We start from the raw sequence: 20,676 nt of genomic DNA on the forward strand, positions 1-20,676 counted from the left end.
GAACCTGTGATTAAAAAAAAAAATCAAGCAAGCTAGGACACAGCTGCTCTCTCTGCAAAATATCAGTGAGATCAAATGTTCAAACAGAGCAATCACAATGACAAGACTTTTTGGCTATGAAGCATAGAATCACTAAGGCAGGAAAAGACATCTAAGATCACTGAGTATGTCTTATGAAATACAGGTAGCTTGGACTAATTTGTTGGCACCAGTCAACAGTGGATGTGAACCTGCATTAGAACCAAGTTCTGCGCTGCAGAAATGTTTTACCTGTGAAACTGATGGTACTGACCTGCCTGGAGGTTCAGGACTGGATGGATGCCTGATCTCTATAATATGGCTCTTGCTGTTTCCTGTGATTTTCTGACTTCACTTGCAGTAGAATTAAGATAATAATAAGCCCTTTTGAAAATCTGTTTTTTATATAAAGCATGTGCATGCTTTAGTAAAATCAAAGTAATTTGCAAATGCTTCTCAACTCACAAGCCTTTAGACTATATGATACCTGGGGATGATGAACACAAACCTGCAACAGACTTGGCTGAAAACAGTTTTAAGTGCTCCTTGTTATTGCTAAACATCTAAGGTTGTTAAAATTTTCTTAGTGAACTCTTTGCATAGAAACCAATAGTTTGGAGTTTTATTTGGTAGTAGTGGTGTCTGTAACTACTTTGTTATTGATGGCAACAATCAAGCTGACCATCAAAGTTTTTAACAGGTGCAATAATTTAAGCATTTGTGTAGTTTCTAACTGACTTCATGGCAGAATATGGTGGCTATGTGTGTGTCAGACTGTTGCAGTGCATGCTGGTGCTTACCAAAGAGGCTGCTGGAAGTGGAGCTTCCTCAGGAGCATGGACACTGCATGGCACATGCAGCTGGACAAGGTCTTGTTTGTGTCAGGACTGCTTCACCCCTCAGACAGGAACTATAGAAAACTGTCTTTCTCCTGTGATTTGCATTGTGGTTGCAATTACTGGGATTTTAAATAGATTTAGCTCAGCTGGTTATTCTCAAATGTTTGGACTTCTTACTAGAAACATGATGCATTCAAAAGGTCATGGCATAAACTCAGGACTTCAGATAAACTGAGTGTCTTCAGAGGTAGCTCTACAGCTCCTGGATAGTGTCTTTTCATAAAGGCACTAATTGAACATTAAACAACTTAGTGTGTTTAACCTCAAAAAAAAGTACTCTTTTCCAAGTGGTTGCTGTAGACTGGAGTAATAGTACAACAGCAGTAAACACTGTTGGTCATAATAAATTTTTTACCATAAACACATATCTTCATTTTAAATTATAACATATGTATTTGAATATTTTACTGCTGCTGGTGCTGTAGAGAAATTTGAAGTTATGCTATTTTAATACTTTTTTATGAAAGCATTGGTGGTGGAACAGCATTAAAGCAAGGTTTTTGGGCAAGGATTTTTCAGGCACTGGTGGGCAAGAACATCTCTGAAAATTGTTCAATCAAATTGATGTCAAAGTTGCTAGTTAAAAACAGAGGCTTGTCAGTAATGTGTTTATGGTGGGCTCCAAAGAGTAAAATAAAATGCTTTTTCGCCCACAAACCTGCAGAAGTGCTGGGCAGGACTTGGACACCAACTGCCCACAGTCTGAGCACTGTGCAGGTACCTGCAGATTGGCCCTGCAATCACTCCCAGGCCTCTGTCACATAGGAAGAACTAATGAGATGGGGGAATTTCTTTTTACTTAGATAGCAGCTCATTTATTCATACTTCTGGAAGGTAAGTTCATGCTGAAGAACCTTGCTTAATTTTCTTCACTGTTGAATAGTGCCATTGCTTCAGTGAAGGCCTGTTTCAAAATGAGAGCTGTTTAAAGGTCAGACATAGTTTATAGCATCATTATTCTCTTCATGTGCTCATTCTTTAGGAAGTGCATTCAGACATCTAATTGTTGCAAAAATATTTTTGCGAGTCAGAAGTTCTTTTTCTACGTGCTAGATATGTTAGTTTTGAATTTGAGTAAAATATGCTATTCTACTAAGGCTGCAGAGTGATGTATCAAAAATCAGGTAAGATTAGTATTTTTGGTGCACTCGGATTTGTTAAAGCCACTTTTACTTTTGGAGGTACCTTTCTTGGCCTCCTGCCCCAATTCCTCAAACAAAAGTCTTTAGCTACACATAGCTTAACTAGCTTAAGTACACTTTCAAAATGGTAATTTAAAAGCCCTGTATAGCCAAAATAGCTCTGTTCCGGAACGACTCACAGCATGGTCTTTAAAACAGAACACCCAGCCACTAAACTGTTCCGTGTCACCTCAAAACATCTGCTGGAAAACAAGGCTATAATAGATACATTGTTCTCAGATCCCTTTCTTTTCTTTTTTTTTTTTTTTTTAAGTCCTATTAAGTAGCCAGTATTTCATTTCACTAAAATAGGGCCCTTTTCTCTTGAAGTAGGAAAAACTTTCCTTCTACAAGGATAATTCTGTATGTGTGCGTGCCAATTCTTTCTTTTACGTCTTTGCTTTTAGAGTTTCCATTTAAGAGCTATTCTAACTCAAATAGTGGCTGTTTACTCCTCTTGGATGTTTCTTTCCCACCATGCATATGGCTCTCTCCTTTGCTCCCACTCCTCTGTAGTCCCAATGCTGCTGCCTCACTGCCTAAAAAAGGGCAGTGTTCCCATGGGTGGCTGTGGTGCATTTTCCCTTTGCTCTTTGCACCGTCACGCGAAATGTTTGCTGCTCTTTGGGTTTTGTTCTGCATCCACAGCTCTCAAAACAAGTAATGTGCATTCTTCCTACAAACATAACCTCTTTTGTGATCCATGGGACAACACTGTCCTGTGGGGAGATGTCCAGATCTTCTGGGTATTTACGCTACAGCATTGGCTTCCATCCATGATTCCCCTTCCCTCTGTCCTCAAAGGTAGTGTGTGAAACAAGATGAAGTATGCTTAGTCTACAAGGAAGATTGGTAGTTGTTTTTAGCTCTATGGGTCTAGAAATTTAGAAGATTAAAAACAGAAACGATAGGTACCTTTGTGATTCAGAAAGCTCATAACCTGAGAGGACCCTTTGGAGGTAGTTGGCCAAGACAGAATTCTCCTGAGGCCTTTCTTTTGTTCATCCTTTGATCGTGTTTGCCTCTGAAATGGCAAAGTTTAAAGACTGCCTACAAAAGCATCTGCTATGAGCCATAGTATGACTCTATCTGTAGGCAAACTGGAAACGATATTTCTGCTGCCAGAGGAAATTTCAGACAGTTACATTTTGATCACAGTGGGAAAAGGAAGAAGGAACACTGAGTTTTGGAAAACACTTGTATTAAAATAATAATAAAAAAACTATTTCAAGTTAATTGCATTCCATTTAAAGTATAGCACATAATACCAACCTACCAGTCAGGTTTAAAGTAAATAGCAGCAAAATAACTTGAAGTAATTTGATGAGTAATAATTTTATTTTAATTCACATTATCATGTCAATTCTTCCTGTTTCAGAACAATTGTCTACTGACTTCTTAAATTTAGATGTGGGGATCTTTCAAACATGCAATGAAATAAAAGCACTTCATAAGGAAGACAACACATTAATCTAATTATAAATGTGATATGGAAAATATTTCGATTTTTAAAACCTTGTTTTGTATTTAATAATGAAATTTTTGTGTGGAAATATATATTGTAGGTTTGCCATTATAGTACATAAAGTATTGATATTTCTTATGAGTTTCGATAAATTTGGGGATGAACAAAAGAACATACAAAACAGCATAAGGTGCTACAGTTAAATATTCCTTGCCTGTTGGTCTTCCATTATTTTATAAGAATTTGATCCTCACGGAGTTGTATAACCTTGTAGGAGAACCAGTGTCTTCAAAAGACTTGTGAATCTGTGTGCATTGCAAGGTATAAACTGATGTTTTCATGTGTTTTCTTTCAAAATAGCTGTTGAGGTGTTTGTAGCAAAAGATGACTGTATGTCCAACTTTTGTCTGATATGTGGACGTGCCTGAGATTTTGTTTCCTTTTCAATCTGGTATTTCCAAAAAAAAAACTGTAGGATCAAGCTCATGTTTTTTGTCTCCATCTTTATTTTGTACACCCACGAAGTTTTATAGGGTAGAAATGGCACCAAACAATGTACAAGATTTCAGAGGCACCTGTAGTTACTTGAATTGCATTTTCTTTTACCTTATATCTAGACAACAAATGCTCCTTGAACAGGCGGCATTTTCCTTTTCCTGGTATTCACTACTGTGCCTAAATATGTGAATTTATTCACTAGTTCCTTGGGAACTGAATCTTTTAGTGCAGAATGCCAGCATGGACCCTGTCTCATACCTGGCTCAGCAGGGTGTAATTTCAGATGCTGGAGGTTCCCTCCTGGCTGTTTGGTGACCGATGCTACCAACCATACGCAGTCACTTGAGGTTCATGACTTAGTGCTTTGCTCTTCCCCTGGTCATCTTCCTGTGAAAGAGAGAGAAGGAAGGGAAAAAACAGGTCTCTATCTTGGGACCACCCCTGGGATGGAGCCCACTGTTACTTTGTGGTTCCCTGCTCATGGATGTTTTGAGAAGGGCATGGGAGCCTGTGCAGTGTCTCCGTATGTTTGCTGACTGGTAGGATTACTATCTCTCCTTTACTTTCATTTTAGGGAAGAATCTCCCTGTTAGACTTGTGCTTGAATCTTTTTACAATTCTTCCTCCATCACACACTGCTGCCTGCATGATGTCTATACCTTGATGCCTTGGGAATGGCCTTGTTGTCATTTTTCCTTATATATGACAGGCTGAAACTGCTTCAGTTACCAATCCTTATCACACTGGACAATGAAAATTTTCTTTAAGTGGATACCCTTAAAGGTCCCTTAGATTTTCTATTGCCATTGTAGAAAAAGTAAATATATATACATATATATGAACAGCTTAAAAATGTGGCATATTAACTAAATCATAGAGACATATCTTACTGTGAAAATTTCCAAAGAATGCAGTCCAGATCTCATCCTTTCTGTAGCCAGAGTTGCACTTACTTTCTTAGCACTGTTTTTGTTCCCAAAATGCATGTTTATTAGAAATAGGTAACAGAAAGCAAGGTCATGTTGTGCCAAAGGATTCTTCTAAATGTGATGTGTTTTTGCTTCAGAAACTTTAGCTGTACAAATATTCCTGTGGGTTTGGGAAGGGAACTAGTTGTTTCCTCTGAGGTATCACTACAAGTATTTTGAAGCTAAATCCTTGTCTCTGCTGGGACACTGGAGTCTGGCAGGGATACAGGTGAGCTGAAGCCCAGATCCTGACCAGACGGAGAGACTGCACACAGGGAGGCCAGGCCAGGACAATAGCAGAACAAATTACTAATGACACCTAAAGGAGAAAAGCAATCTGGAAAGCATCACTGTTCATGATTTGACTGCCACAATTACAAAACATCAGGTTTCATGAAGTTTTCACAGACTGTTTGACAAAGCAGGATCCAATTTGACAGTATAGGGACTGTTCTTTTGTTCATTGATATTGAAGTTAACTTGAGAAGGAGAGATAAGAAAAAGACAGAAAATTAATTAAAACTAATAAGTGAGAGGTATTATCATTAACAAAACCCCCTTAAATTGGCTCTGCAGAAGAGTGGCCTCCTTTAGGTTCACCTGTTTTCATACTGGGCCCTGAGTAGTTACAAATTCAGCCTTTCCAGTGAGAAGAGATTATGGCACCATTCTCCTTCCAGAGAGCCTGGGATGGCAACAACAGCACTGTTCCTTGTCCTATGCATCTGTTGACAGATGTCGCCCCTGGGAAGAAGTGTGATGTGCAGAAACATCAGAAAGCTGATGATGTGGTCAGTGAAGACTTGTACAATTTCCCTGTAAGAATTTCAGAACAGTCCCACACCATAATGTGAGGGTTTTTCCTCCCTGTTCTCCTTCAAACTATCACTTACCTCTCGTATGATAAAGGTGATTTCCAGCCTGACAGAGGTATAAAAACTACAGAAGGTAGATTTATACAATCATCTTTCCTGTGTTGTAGTGTTTATCCTCACACTGTTTGCTTTCAAAAAGCTCATCAAAGCATGATCCTAGTGAGGGAAGGCTGGCTAGCAAAAGCTTTTCTCACTGGGAAGACAAAAAATATCCTCAGTACTGCAGCTGGACAGACTATGACATTTAGGAGTAAGTATCTTTCCTTGTGAGTTACCAATTCAAACAATATCTGAATGGGGCCCATGGCTAATTAGTTATCTATGGGAATGGACTCATGTTCTAGTTCAAGGGCAAATTTACATCCCAGCTGGAGCTCAGCAGTTTAGCTGTCAACAGTCCCAGGAAAATGTGGCAAAAGACATCCTCCAAGATTACTGGAACATACGGGTAAGGGAATCTAAACAAAAAATGGCACCAGCTTTGCTTCACTTCTTTGACATATAAAAAGAGAGGGTTTATTTCAATGCTAGCAAAACTGGCAATACAATTAGCTATAATACTATTACACAAGCTCTACATAAAAATAGTATGCTTGCCTGTGAAACATTTTGTGTCATAATCCATCATCTCTCCCTCATTTTTTTTTGGTTTTGTGACCTGATCTGAGAGTCTTTCTTATGGACACAGAGAACATGCTGCATTAAAAGAATGAACAAACCAAGTAGGAATACACTGATCCCAAGGGATTTGTAGATGGAAGAAAATGTTGACCTTATTCAATCTATTTCATATTATACATATTGTGGTACAGAAAAAGTGTACAAACATAGATATTTGCACTTAAAACAGATAAAATATATATGTGCTGATTTATGGTTTAAGAAGTCTCTAGAGAACATATATCAGATTTAATGTAACAAACATTTCAGTTTATTTATTTTTATTTCATTCAATCTGAAGTTTATTCAGTTCCCATTGTGATTTGGCAACTTACACAACATATTACAATTATTCCCCTGGTTTAGAGATGCAGGAAGAGCCCGGGAAGCTTTGCCATTGTAGCTGAATTGTAGGACAAAGGTCCTAGGTCACTTCAGGGAGTAAATGAAATAGTTCAATTAAGTCTAGCACACAAAAAACGATTTGACCTGATCTGTGTAATTTTACTCTGCCAAATGAAATAGGAATAATCCTACTATTTGTTAAAATGGTATTTTCAGTATGATTTGAAAGCCTTGGAAAGTCTATATGTACAGAGAAGATAACTTTTTTTTGGGAAAGAGAAAAAGGTGGGGGGAATGGTTTTAGCTGTAGGAAACAGTATGACAACTGTGTTCCTATCAGAAATTACTGAAAGATTCCATACCAATTATTGTTAAGGAAAGCTACATACCCCTTCTGGGACTTAATTTTCATCCATTGATTTTCGTGCTACCTGCATAATACAAGTAAGACTTCAGAGTAGTAAATGAGTTGCATTACCTGTCTGATGTGCTAAAATCAATTTTCTCTAAAAGCAGTATGGCTTTGATTTAGCCTTTTTGTACTGCTAGAAATAGGAATGCACACATAAGATGGGGAGACTGAAATAGGACCTGGAATGGATAGTTCTGAGACTTTTCAGCATTTGAATCTGTTTTCACAGGATAAAGATCACTCTTCCATTACCAAATCAAGCAAGTCAACCTTTGCAATTATGAGAAGGAGCTGGAATAACTTAACATTTTAGGAATATGAAATTTAGTCCTGCTTTGTTTATATAAGGGAAAAGACACAAGCAGGTAGAGATACAAAGTTTATCATTAGATCTAAAATTCCAGTGGCAGTTAAACTACTAATGGTTTATTATTGTAGGGAAAAAAAAAATAGATGCATTGAGATCAATATGCAGGTTTTGAATGCTGTTGAAGGATGGTATGTGACCATATTAAGGAGCAGAATATATCTGAATGTTGCTGAAAACAATTTCAACTGCTGCACAGAATAGGGTTATTAAGCCACTTCCAAATAAAACAGAAGTGGGTCAATTAATCCACTGATTCACAGTAAGAAATATTAACATCTTCTCTGATTTATGAAGCTATATAGAATTCACTGTCACTGTGGCTAACTTTTCTGTACCACTAGAACACTAGCCAGGCTTGGCTTTCTCTGAGCCAGAGCCATCTGTTAGCAACAAGTTACAACTAATGAATGATCCAAACTAAGAGAGGGAGTGGGTGTCTCTCTCCACTGTCAGTAAATAAGAGACATGATGTTCCAGTCCAACACCTTTTATTTCAGATCTCAAGAATGCAGTTGCGGTAGTTTTGAAGTCAGTTCCCATGTACTCTCTTATAAACCTTTTACTTCCTAAACCTCATAGGATTGATCTAGCCAACACACTGAAGTGACCATTAAGCAATTCCATTTTGGAGTATATTATTTAAGTGAAAAGGGAAATGCTGCCCTTTGTTCAGCTCTAGTCCTGAAGCTGTGCATGCACAGGTGGGTTGGCTCTGTAACTGTGACTGATAGCAGTGCTCCTGTTCTCTGTAGAACCTATGGGTTTTGGGAAAAACCCACTATTTTACATTCCAGTCAGATTGATAGGAACACCATCAACCAATAGCAAAACTTACTTCTAGCATAACAAAGGTTTATATCTGATTTTCATCAGAGAGTATCACACAAATAAGGCCATTTAAATGAAGTGCTGATCTCCAGAAGCTTCTTTCCTTTATTCTGATGAATTTATTTTACTTTTTTAGTGTCTAATTCTGAAAAAACAGAATTTTCACTGAATTCACTATTAAGTCACAAAATATCTGCCTAATAAGTCTAAAACCTTCAAATTACAACAGGAAAGCAAGTCGAAGATCTATAATTTCAAAATGTGCATGTATTCTGAAGTATGTGCAACTGTTTGTAAGATTTGTCCATAGTTCCTGAAAGACCGACTGTGAATTTTCCACAGCTGAAGACCAGACTGCTAATTTGCTAATTTTCTTCCTGAGAACAGGTACAGCACTTGACACTCATCATTGTGCTGTTTTTACTTACCTAAATGGGAAAGCAGCTACCAATGAAGAATTACTCCTCTTGAGATGTGGAAGCTGGAGCTGCTGTTGATGCTGCCTCACCAGCTGGCCCTGTCAGAGCTTTATCAGGAGAGAAGGGGCTAGAAAAGTTCCAAACCTCACTGGCCTTCCATGAGCACCTAAAATATTTATTAGCAACATGAATGCTGCCATTTTGCTTACAAGAGTCACTGAGCCAGGCATAACCTCTCCTTTAAGCACAGGACTTTGAGGGACCTTTGAGGCACTGTGACAGCTATAAATTGAAGCAGCTTACCAAAGAGAGAGCTTATTTTTAACATTGTTTGCCTCTAGATTAACCAGAGGCTTCTTGTACAATCTTCCACATTCCTAAATCCAAAGGTAGTTGGGAAAAAGGGCCATATAACAAAAACTTGCATACCCTAATTCAGGTTTTGCTAGCAAGGAAGAAGCATGAGGTAATGCACACTGTTACAGGGACAGAGCAGTACATGCACAATTTAAAGGTTAATAGAGAGCTTCGGGACTACTACTACAACTAAACCAGAAAACTATTTTGGAGATGAAGGAAAAGAATGTTTGGAGGACAAAAATTGTTTATTTTTTTTTTTTAAACCTGGACCCCAAACTGACCAGGGCGTGCTCACACAACAGACCTGAAGATCCAATTATAAAGCTGGGCACGAACTAAACCTGTATCCAGAGACACTAAAGACAGAAACCAGATTTTTGAATGTAGTCACCAAAGTAAATTCTTCCATCTTTATAAAGTTTACTGCAAAAGCAAATTCTCTACGATGCGATTTAGGAGTGCTTCTCATGCAAGTGAGCAGTGCCAAGATCTGGACAAAAACCAAGTGGCAGATTTTTCATAAGCTGGTTGTCAGCTGCAAGGTTAGAACTCTTTGCACAGGAAGCACAGTTGAGGAGGGATTATTTCAAGCGCCTGGAATGAACTCCCACAAGAAGCAATAAACACTTTAAATGTAATTTTCTTTTCCTGACACACTTTGGCCTTGTTTTTCCAACAAATATAATTATATATATATATATATATATATATGGAATTAGAATAACAAACTGCATTTGACAGTGAGTCCTTGCATACTGAAATATGGGACAGTGTTCACATGCAACAACTACAATGAACACCATAGTAAATATATTTATTGACTTGGCAAAATTAGAAATTTATATCAGTATTCTGGAGTAGATTACAACACTTAGATAATCAAATAACATTATTACTTTTGATAACACGGTCTAGATTACGCATATTATTCTTATGATACTGTTAAGGAATAGATCAACTGCATTTCTTGTACAGATGTTCTGAAAAACAATCTAGTTGGGGAAAGGGCATTGTGTTTAGTGCAAAACTAACATTCAACATTGAAAAACAGTGCAAAAAGCACTACTGAAAAATTTACAGTAAGCCAGTAATTCTCACAGTTTGCTAAGAAACCCACAATAAATGTTTTCACTTTTTGAGTGTATTAGGTCTTGTTTTGAAGTCATATTATTGCTTCACCAGTAGCTGTTTCCAGAGAGGTTTCTAAAGACAGAGACCTCCAACTATAAAAAAGAATTTGTTATGTTCTCTGAGTTCCTGTATGCATTCTCCATAATTATCATTCCTGGAGTCTTTAAACTACTAAACTGCCCCTACCTAATGGAATTGTTAAAAACAATATTTTAAATATGTGCATATACAAGTTAAGAGCTGTTTTGTGAGTATGAATTGTGTTCTTCCCAAACCTAACAGTCAAAGAGAAGTTACAATAAAAAGTGCAGAAGAAAATGAAAGATTTCAATTTTACAGTTTGAAACTGACTGTGCTGGCAGGCAATTTTCTCTTAACCTTAAGAGAAAAGCTAAATTACTGTACCAGAAACTTCTACTGAAGGTATCTTCTAGTACATTTTTCAACCATAATGCCAAGACTGCATACATCATATGACTTTGGTAAAATAAAAGAGTTAAGAACTAGAAGTAGTTCTCTTAGACTAAGGCTCTTTGTCTCTGGTCCTGAAAGGCAGTTCTGCTCTTTTAAATTTTGTTAAATAAAGATACTCTGGCTTTTAAGAAGAACATAACTCCTGAAGACAGACTTGACCTTTTCTTAGAGCTATTGTCCTGCTTACCATATCAGAAACTTACATATAAGAACTTGAAAATGCCATAGTTTTCAGCCATTTCTGTCATATAAAATAGCTAGTACTGCAATAAAAATGCAGTAATAGTGAAACTGACCTCCACCAAAAACAAAGCAGGTTTAAAGTTTTATTTCTGAAATGCCGATATACACCGTATTAATTACAGATTTTTTAAAAAGTTATTGTATTAATGAAATGGGTTTAAGTTTTAATATAATGACAAAATTAAAGATATGAAGATAGCTGAATGTTGTAACAATTGTCTGTTGTCACGTTTCCATCCAGGTAATGGTGTTTCAGTCTTATTTCTGGCCAAGTTGGGACAGCTAAACATGAAGAGAAAAAGGTCATTAGATTACTAATCTTATTCTTTCAGTCAAACCAATATCCAGTTCATACAGCAAATATTTCTGTCTTATATGCTTTGTTTGTCGCTGAGAACCAAACATCTTCTGGTGATAGAATAATTCATAACCTCAGAGGAGAAGGCCTGAGTTTCAAATTTTTATGAACGTATCTCATGAAGTAAAGGTACAGTGTATACAGTCAAGACAAGAAAATTTGTTATTTAAGCTGAATGAGGAGTAAAAGCCAGCAAGTACCATTTGTTTCCTTGAAGTGCAACAAGAATTAATTTAGTTCTTTAAAATGTAGTGTTGAATAACAACTTACTCTCATCTTAGTAGGACATAAAACCATGGCTGGCGACAGCTACTGAAGGGCTGCTATTTGCTGACCACCATGAATAATTTTTATTTGTATTTGTATTGGAATGAGGTTAGAGAAGTAATGATGTTTTTAACAGCACTAAAATACAGAGTTTAGTATAGGTAAGAACATCAAGCTCCCACCAGGCCAGTACATTTATATCTATATACTGTAGATATTTATAAACCAGGACAAAGGTTTAAACATCTTGTAACTTGAAAAAGTTGCAAGAAAATCCTGGAAAGAGATGCTGTTTGTGAAAGTTCCAAGAATTGACTAAATTTTTTTAGGTAGGATTAATGTAAAAACAATTATTACAAACTTGTTTGCTTGCATTACATTGATAACAGGCCTTCAATAGCTAATTAAAAATAATGACTTCAAAACCCCACTTCAAGCAAATAAAAACTGGTAACATGCATTATACTTTCACAGATTGAGGTTTTTTTCAATAAAAGTCCATGGAGATGTAGAGTTATAAGTTACCTACCTGTTTTATAAACTGTGTAGCATTAAAAAGTTCACTGCAGCCATACAGGACATGTTTGCCTTGTTTACCCTAAAAAAGAAAAGTCCGTAGGAAATCAATTATTTAACAGGGTAGCAGAGGATTAACAAGCAGTACTTTTTAAGCATCTGCAAAGGGAAATTATACGATCTACTAAATTCTTCTGCACGTATGGCTTGCAATTTTGATGACACATTTTCAGCATGTTGAATTGAACTTGGACAATACATTTATTTTAAGGCACAATATACCTCGAACACAGTATAAATATTTGCTTTTTGACATTGTGAGATAGTCCATTCTAGCACAGAACTACAAATAATTAGATTTGAAGGTTTCTCTTAATTCTTCTACAAAAAAAATCCCGGAATGTCAAAGATGAATGAACATTGCTTCCTGTTTTAGAAAATTTTAAAATACTTTCTCTGTGCTTTCAGGAGCAAACTGGCAAAATGGATAGTGCTTAGAAAAATAAAGCTGTGAATAAAATCTCTGTGGTATCTGCTTGCAAGAACAGAGCTGTTGATTTTTCTCTTTTTTATTCTGGAGGAAGACTGAATTTGAGAATAATTAATAAGCTACATCTGTGGAAACAATAGATGCTGGAAGTCTACCACATGGAGAAGCAAATTTTGTTGGATAAGACCGTGTCACCTGGGAGAGGCCCACAGTTTTCCAGGTGGTGGGAGAGAGAATAAAGGTTTTCATTAACCTTCCTTGTTTTTTCAAGAGCAAAGGGCTAAGTGGAATAAAGGTGAGGAAATCTTCCCCCTTGGGAGGTCATCTCCCACTGCTCAAGTACACAGTCTGAGTGGAGAAACATACAGCACACTTCAGCTGTGACAACTGTGATGAAAAAACTCTGTTCACAGGTTCCAGAAGGAGTATGTTCAACTTCTGACTCTCCGTAAGATCTAACGTTACCATTTCCATAGCTTTCAGTTCCTTCTGTTTGGCAAATGACCTCCTGTTTGCCCTCTTACTCCTCTGAACTTCAGCTTCCTGACACTTTGTATGCAGTGCTGAGTGTTTAATTTGTCATTACACCAGTGCCCTCTATACACACATACACAGCAAACCTCAGCTCTGTCAGCATGCAGCTACAATCAGGGAAGGAAACTAACCTCTAGGGGATTCAGAAGATTTTTTTTTAATAGGAAGTAACAAATAGTCATCCTCTTGGACATCTTTGGGTTCAATATAGTAGCTAAAGAGGCTTTGGGTAGACTAAGGAGCAAGCCAAATGTTTGCCAATACACTCTGCCACAGGCAGATGCCTCACTGAATTCATTACCAAGGATAGTGACGAGTGATAAGTTAAATCTAATTTATTTCTTTAATTTACATTCCTCTTCCTATCCTTTCCTGTATCCAGACCAGCTCTGTTTCAAAATGGCTGCCTGTCAGAGGAGAAACCCTCTGACTTTGCATTCTTCAAAATTTACCTGGACATCAAACTCTCACATGCTTTGTAGAGTAACTGTTTTTCAATGACTAATGCTCCATATCTACTCTTATGTGTGAAAAGCCACAATCTACCATAGAGCAGGACAAATGCACCATGAACAGAGTTAAGATCAGGAAGAAAGAATGGTGTGCTGCTTTTGTTAAATATATTACCTTCTTCAGAATCTTACTAAGGTTACTTTGGCATTTTTCTTAATTCCTGGAAAGTGCTTGAATACTACTCCTGCCTTCCAGGAACTGTAATGGTTTAGTTATTTTTCTCCATCCACTGATTTTTGGTATACATGTATTCTACTAGTCTGGCCAGTTGGAACCAGAGAAACAAAATCTGTTACACCAGCATTACATGGTTGATTACGTATTTTCTTACTTGTGCATGTGACACCTTGTATGATTTCTACACAGAATTAAATGATGCAGTTTAATAAGAATGAGCTTCTATTAACTCAGTAGTGAAAAGTTCTGAGGGTAAGTAACAAATGCTTAGATATTGGTGCCAATGTGATATTTGTTTTAACAGATAGCACAGTATTTGCATTTTGTTGGTTTCTGAAACAACATACTTGATGCTCAAGTAAGATTGTCGTACAATAAAATGATGTTATCTGCAGGTCTGAGTTTGAACTGACTCCATATTGCAAAGCTGCATACAAAAAGGCACTGGGGCATCTCTTCTGCAAGATTTATGAAAACTGAAGAATTCTCAGCAGTTCCTTACTTTTAAGGTTATGATAAGCTACAGCTGCTTTATTTAACACCGCCACATGAAAATCAGTAACATGACTCTAAAACAGGTTAATTCAGTTTGCATCTGCTGACAGTTTTCAGCCACGTTGGTGTGTATGAACACAAAATAAAAGAGAATGCAGTTTATTTACTCAACTCCAGAGCAACATGAGCAAAGTACCAGAAACAGTAAGTCTTTGTTGGTCTGAATGAGTAACTACAATTTCTACTGATTTCTTACATTCCTTTTTTCCTGGACTCTGTATAGAATCAGGATATTAAGGCTAATTTCATAGACTTTGTCTTCTAAATACTAAATATTTAGAAATACCAGAAAACATGCTCTATCTGGTTTCTGTTAGTAAGTTAAGGACTACAACCAACAGAAGTACACATACCTTTATATAGTCAATAAGATTTTGATATTCAATATAGTTGCCTCCTCCAACTACAAACACTATGGCCTAAAAGGCAACAGAGGTATTATTAAAGTAAGCATTCAAGTTCTTAAAATTTCAGTAGTGATATACCAGATAATTAAACCTACAACAAAAATCATCACAATCACACTGCACTCTTAAAAGAACTGGATACAGAACCACTGTTTCCTATCTGGAAGAAGGTATCTGAACTTTTGGTAGGATGCAGAATAGCAAGCTGAGAGCTTTTAACATGTTACTCTCTCATATTAAGACATACATATACAGTTTCAACATGTACTTTTTTGTGTCCTGAGATGTGACCTCAGGAAGAGTTAAAATACCTCCATGGATGTTTATTTGGGCCATAAATGAAATACGTCTATCATAAAGAAATACCCTTTCTCATAATTTTTTCTCTTCCCACCTACTACTGGTAATTTATAATATTACAGGTAAAAGCCATCAATATTTTCTGGGCTGTGTTTAAAGAATTCATGACTAGAAAAAGCAGACTCAATAATTGTATTATTGTTAACATTCTTTATCCAAAACTGTTTGACCATACTATATGAATTTTATATAGACTTTATCTTATTACTGACATTTTTGGTGCGACCATCTGTAGCCAATATAGATATATATCTAGGATATCATGTAGTATTTCTTTCGCTCCTGAGAATAATTAGGACATTTCATGGGACATCAGGAACATTTGTATATTGCCAAGCAAATATTTTGCTTGTGAAACTTCATAGCAATGAGGTAAAACTTTTTGTATTTGTAAATATTTACATAGTGAAAGTTAGAGGCATTTGTATGAAATGATAACATTCGTGATTTTGCTTTTTTCCCTTTAACTGCAGAGACTTCTTAATATAGTCGTTTACATCAATGCTGTTGTTTAAGGCTGGACAAAGGATTAAATCTAGAGAGCTTTCTGAAAATCTGGTCTAAAAATGGGGGATTTAAATTGCTCACTCAATTATGATATTAGTAAATCCCTGTAATTACCTTCAGGAAAATTTTCTACATTTTTTCCTCCTGTATTAGTTAATACTTACATAGTACTTTGAAGATGAAAAGCTTCAGAATAACAGCTAATTATAATTAATACTAGATATAATTAGTCTAAGTGCTTTTTAGCAAATAAGACCTCTCATTTTCTTAATCATTATCATCAAAAATGACTGTACTTCAGGATTTATTTATTTTTAACACATGAACATTGAAAAATAATTTCTATGTGACTTACCTCCTGGAATGGATTTTTATTTCTTGGAACTGAGCTATAAAAATACAAGATTTCATTACACATTAATAGAAATAAGAAAAATGAGCATCATATACCCATCATATTTATGGACTACTATATAATATTAAACAAAAATATGATATAGAACAATAACTGCTTTTCCATTTGTTATAGAAAATTCATTCATTTTATAGGACTGAATACATAAGTAAATAGGAATTTTACTTCATCATTTCTAATGTTGCTGTTTGAATAATAAGCTTCATGACAACAATTCTTCCATAGTTTAAAAGCTCCAACTATAGTGCTGTTACCTAGGAGCAAATACAATGTGTAAAAAATGTGATCAGCATTAGCACAACTTATGGCACTTAGCAATCCCACCCCCTGGAATCTTAGCTAGGTAAGCCAGTCACTTTGCAGCACCTGCATACACACTTACTGGTGCTTCCAAATCTCAAAAACTACTACAGGCAGCAGATACGTAGGATAAGAATGATTAAGGGAGGAAGAGGGAAATTACAAGTTCAGGTGGTACAGCCTCCTCCATCTGAATACACAGGCAAGTAGCAGGTAAAGGGGGAGAAACCTCTTTTTCCTGCATCACCTTGCACCTTCAGAGGAAGGGGAAAGTGAAGAAAAAGCTGTGAAGGGTCAGTCTGCTCTCCAACCCTTTGCTCACACACTACCACTGCCCTCCTGCCCTGTACTGGCCTGCAGCCCCAGGTAGACAAATACATCTTATGTTCTAACATAGCTTAAAACCACTGTATTTTCCCCTTCAAATTACCTTTTCCCCTATTTCAAGACGTTTTCTCTGAGTGACAAAAAGCAACTGACTCAACACAGATCTCAGTGTATCAGAAAAATAGGTTTTAAAATGGAATAGCTATCTCTAATGTGTTGCTCTGGAACATTGTCAGGAATAGCACACACTTCCTGTAAGTAGAACCATTACCCCTATTCTCTTAATTTTTTGAGTATGATACAACAAATCCACATACATTTTGTGTCATCCTCTCAGAGGACAAAGCCTGTTTATACTTGAGGTAGGCTTTACACAGGTTAGAAAGATACTGTTTTCCTAAGACTGAATTACAGCAATGCAGTTACTACTCTATTTAAAACACAGTAAGTAGAAATGCCAGTATTTCTTAAAATGGGAATAGATTAGAAAATAAAATCAGAAACTTTTTAATTAAATCTATTAATTATATTATATCACTGTTTTGTCAAGACATATGTTTTTATTGTCTACAAAAATATTTGAAGGGAGAATTAGATAAACCACTATATGAGTTTTGCTATCATGCCCAAATATGATTTATGATGTAAACTTGAGTTTACATACAAATCCCAAAACAGAAATTTAAAACTATTCTCTATGATGACTATTACAGCTATACAGAATGCTGCATTTATGAACTGCTGTAAATGAATATTTCTACATTGTTTAAAGCAATGTCAGAATTATACAGAGGGCAAATAAATATTTGGAAAAAACCTTTGGCTTGAGTAAAATAAATCTTTGCACTTTTGCACAAAATCCACCAAAAATGCTATAAAAACATCACATGTAAGTGACAGTTGAAATCAGAATGAAGCATAAAATACTAGTACTTTTCTCTTTGATAATTTGAAAATTCGCTTATCTTTGAAATTATATAATCTATAATACTTTCCAATAAAATATACATATCATCTAAAATTTATGCCCTCTTACTTTTCATGTTTCAAGAACAAACTAGAGACAGAATTTTCATGCAAATAACTAAAACCAAGCCTGGATCTACTTTATCCACACTGACTCTGTAATAAAGTGGTGCAACCAAATGAGATTGCTGTTTTCCCACAGGTTCGATGAAAGTTCTTTTTAGAAGGAATATTAAAATTAAGTATCTTCTCTGTTGCTAGGATATTAGATTAGGTGAGATTATCAGACAATTAATTAAAGATACAAAGCAAAAATCAAGATTTATAAATTTCTAATGTAATTCCTCTTCCTCTTTTTTACTGGCAAAATAAACTATATTCAAGCCTCCCTTCATATGCAGATGAACATAAAATGTGCACCTACCTAAACAAAAGTAAATGCAGTCAAATTTTAATATTTTTTTTAACTTATTAAGAAATTACTAAAGAAGGGTTACATTCAAATGAAAATTGTAGCTGTTTAAAAGTGACAAATTTTGGTGCACCATCCAATGACTATTTAGCTTAACAGTGAAAACTCACAAAGTTTCTAAGAAAACAAGTAGTATGACTATGAAGAACGCTAACATTTTTCAATTGCTAAATATTAATGCGCATTCCTGTGACTAAACTAATGTACATGTTAGCATTTGTTTTTTTAGGTTTTTTTTGCAGTGTTATAAAAATTTATCTGATTGATCCAAGTTCCCAGATGTGAATTCCTTCAACACCAACTGTCTTGACTTAGAATTAATGATTAAAATAATTACCTTTACAGCAAGTAAAATAAAATAGATTTCTTAAGTTAGTGTTTTCACAGAGTAAAAGGAAAGAAGCAAAACTTACCTGTCACTGCCTCGCAGCATCTTGGGGTCAAAATACCGGTAGTCATCTGTCTCCTATTAAAAAGTATGTTTTTATCTCAAAAGATTGGAATTTGGCTAATGAATTTTTGCTTGTATATATTACATTAAACATTGTTCAAACCAGTATCATTTCCCATCACATCATTCAACAATAATTGTGGTGTCCACTAATATTTAAAAAGTGTGTATATAACTGAACCAGTACAGAATAAACAACAGTGAGAAGCTATGAAGGGTACTATTGAGCTTTTTTATTTCTGGTTCACCTAAAATTGACTATCACACACTTTCCAAAAAATACAATGCTTGCATAATAAATCCCAACAGAAAGACAGCATGCAGAAAGAAAAATTGTTACCAGCTTTAGAGGAACACTAATGGTTAGTAACAAATGTGAAAATTTTCCAGGTTAGGGAGATCTGCTATTGATTTAACATTATAAAACAAAACACTTTGGCAGCAATGAGTGCTAAGGACAAGACAGATCAAAATCTGCTACTGTTATGTAACTTATCCTTCTCGTGTCATGATTTATGACTACTATTAAACCAAAATTAAGCTCTTGAAGAAGAAATGAGTTCCACAAAAATTTGAAAAGTCTGACTCTCTAAACGACAGAAAAAGAATTTCTTCACATAGAACACTGAGGCACTTCCAGTATTTTTATTGGCAACAAGCAGGATTTTTGCCAATTATTATGGACGAAAAACAAAATTTCTTAGTAACTCCTTCTGACAACTTCTTGGCTTTCTCCTGTGTCTATACTACATTTTCATTCACGTACTGTGAAGTTTAGCTTGTTGATAAACTGCATGCAGAACTACAGTTGATTTTATCTGTGTGCTTACTTGCAAAAACCTTTGAATTCTGATGACTCTGTAGAGTAGAAATAATACTTCTTGAGTAGTAGACAAATTATCTGGGGAATTTACTAGAGCTCACATAGCATAACTACCTGTAATATTAAAAAGTATTTAATATACATGTGGTGGTTACACACTCACAAAATAAATCTATTTGATTTTACAAACTTTTATATAATTACATAAAATAATTCTCTTACCCTGCAGTTTGGCTTTTAAAAAGAAAATAATTTAGATCTAATTTCCCACTGAATCTCTGCAAAATACTTTTTGTATGCTCCATTGGGAATTTCAACCTCCAGAGTCTGCCAGCATTCATGATTTTGCAGCTTCATACCTAAAGGTGGTATAGTGACTCTGGAGTAAAGAGAGAGTTGGGAATGGATAGATATTGATAGACTAAAACTGAGAGATATTTGAGAAACCTTTACCTGGGATAAAGAGATTAACTTTCTCTGCTTATTAGAGTGAATTACAGATTAATGACAGAACTAAAAATCAGAGTTAATAAACATATTAGAAACACGTACTCCTGAATGTATTATTCCTGCGTTTTTTCACTGTGGACTAGTATAAGTAGACACACAGAAAGTGGTAAAGCAATAGAAATGTAGGGATAACCTAGGGATTTTCCCTTGTTGCTGTTTAAATACACTATTCCTGCTGAAATCAGTGCTGAGGGTGCAGGGAAAGAAAGCCTAGTAGATTTTATTTTCTTTAACAAATAGCAAGTCTGCCAATAAAAACAAGTGTATAGCACTTTCCTTACACACAACTGAATTTGTGACTTCCCTAAGCAATTCCAGAAGAAAATAAGTACTTCTGAATATATAAGCTTAGTTTTCAATATTTCAAATTAAAATGGAAAAAGACTCATGGAAATATCATTGACTTTCAGATTGTATTTGTTTTTCTGCAGAATCGAACAGGACTAATTTGGATTAGAATTTTTATTTGTAATGCACAAAAGGTATATTCTAAGTAAGTCTGAAAAGTAACAAATCCTCTGGTACTGTATTAACCAAAATACAGTTTCATGAATATGTATCACAGATTATCTATCTACTTCT

The 20,676-nt window shown here is 35.6% G+C and overlaps 1 protein-coding gene across 1 annotated transcript in view; it reads right to left on the bottom strand.

The window, feature by feature from the left end:
- Positions 1-11,215: 11,215 nt before the first annotated feature.
- SCFD1 (sec1 family domain containing 1) overlaps positions 11,216-20,676 on the bottom strand; it is a 49,115-nt gene continuing 39,654 nt past the window's right edge. Inside the window, exons 21-25 of the mRNA XM_021539329.2 lie at positions 18,724-18,776; positions 16,186-16,219; positions 14,910-14,975; positions 12,301-12,369; positions 11,216-11,428 (exon numbers count right to left, since the gene is read on the bottom strand). Of these exons, the coding sequence (XP_021395004.2) occupies positions 11,405-11,428; positions 12,301-12,369; positions 14,910-14,975; positions 16,186-16,219; positions 18,724-18,776 (246 nt within the window). The 3' untranslated portion in view covers positions 11,216-11,404. The remainder of the gene's footprint in view (positions 11,429-12,300; positions 12,370-14,909; positions 14,976-16,185; positions 16,220-18,723; positions 18,777-20,676) is intronic.

This window comes from Lonchura striata, chromosome 6 (assembly GCF_046129695.1).
Source record: "Lonchura striata isolate bLonStr1 chromosome 6, bLonStr1.mat, whole genome shotgun sequence".
Lineage (NCBI taxonomy): Eukaryota > Metazoa > Chordata > Aves > Passeriformes > Estrildidae > Lonchura > Lonchura striata.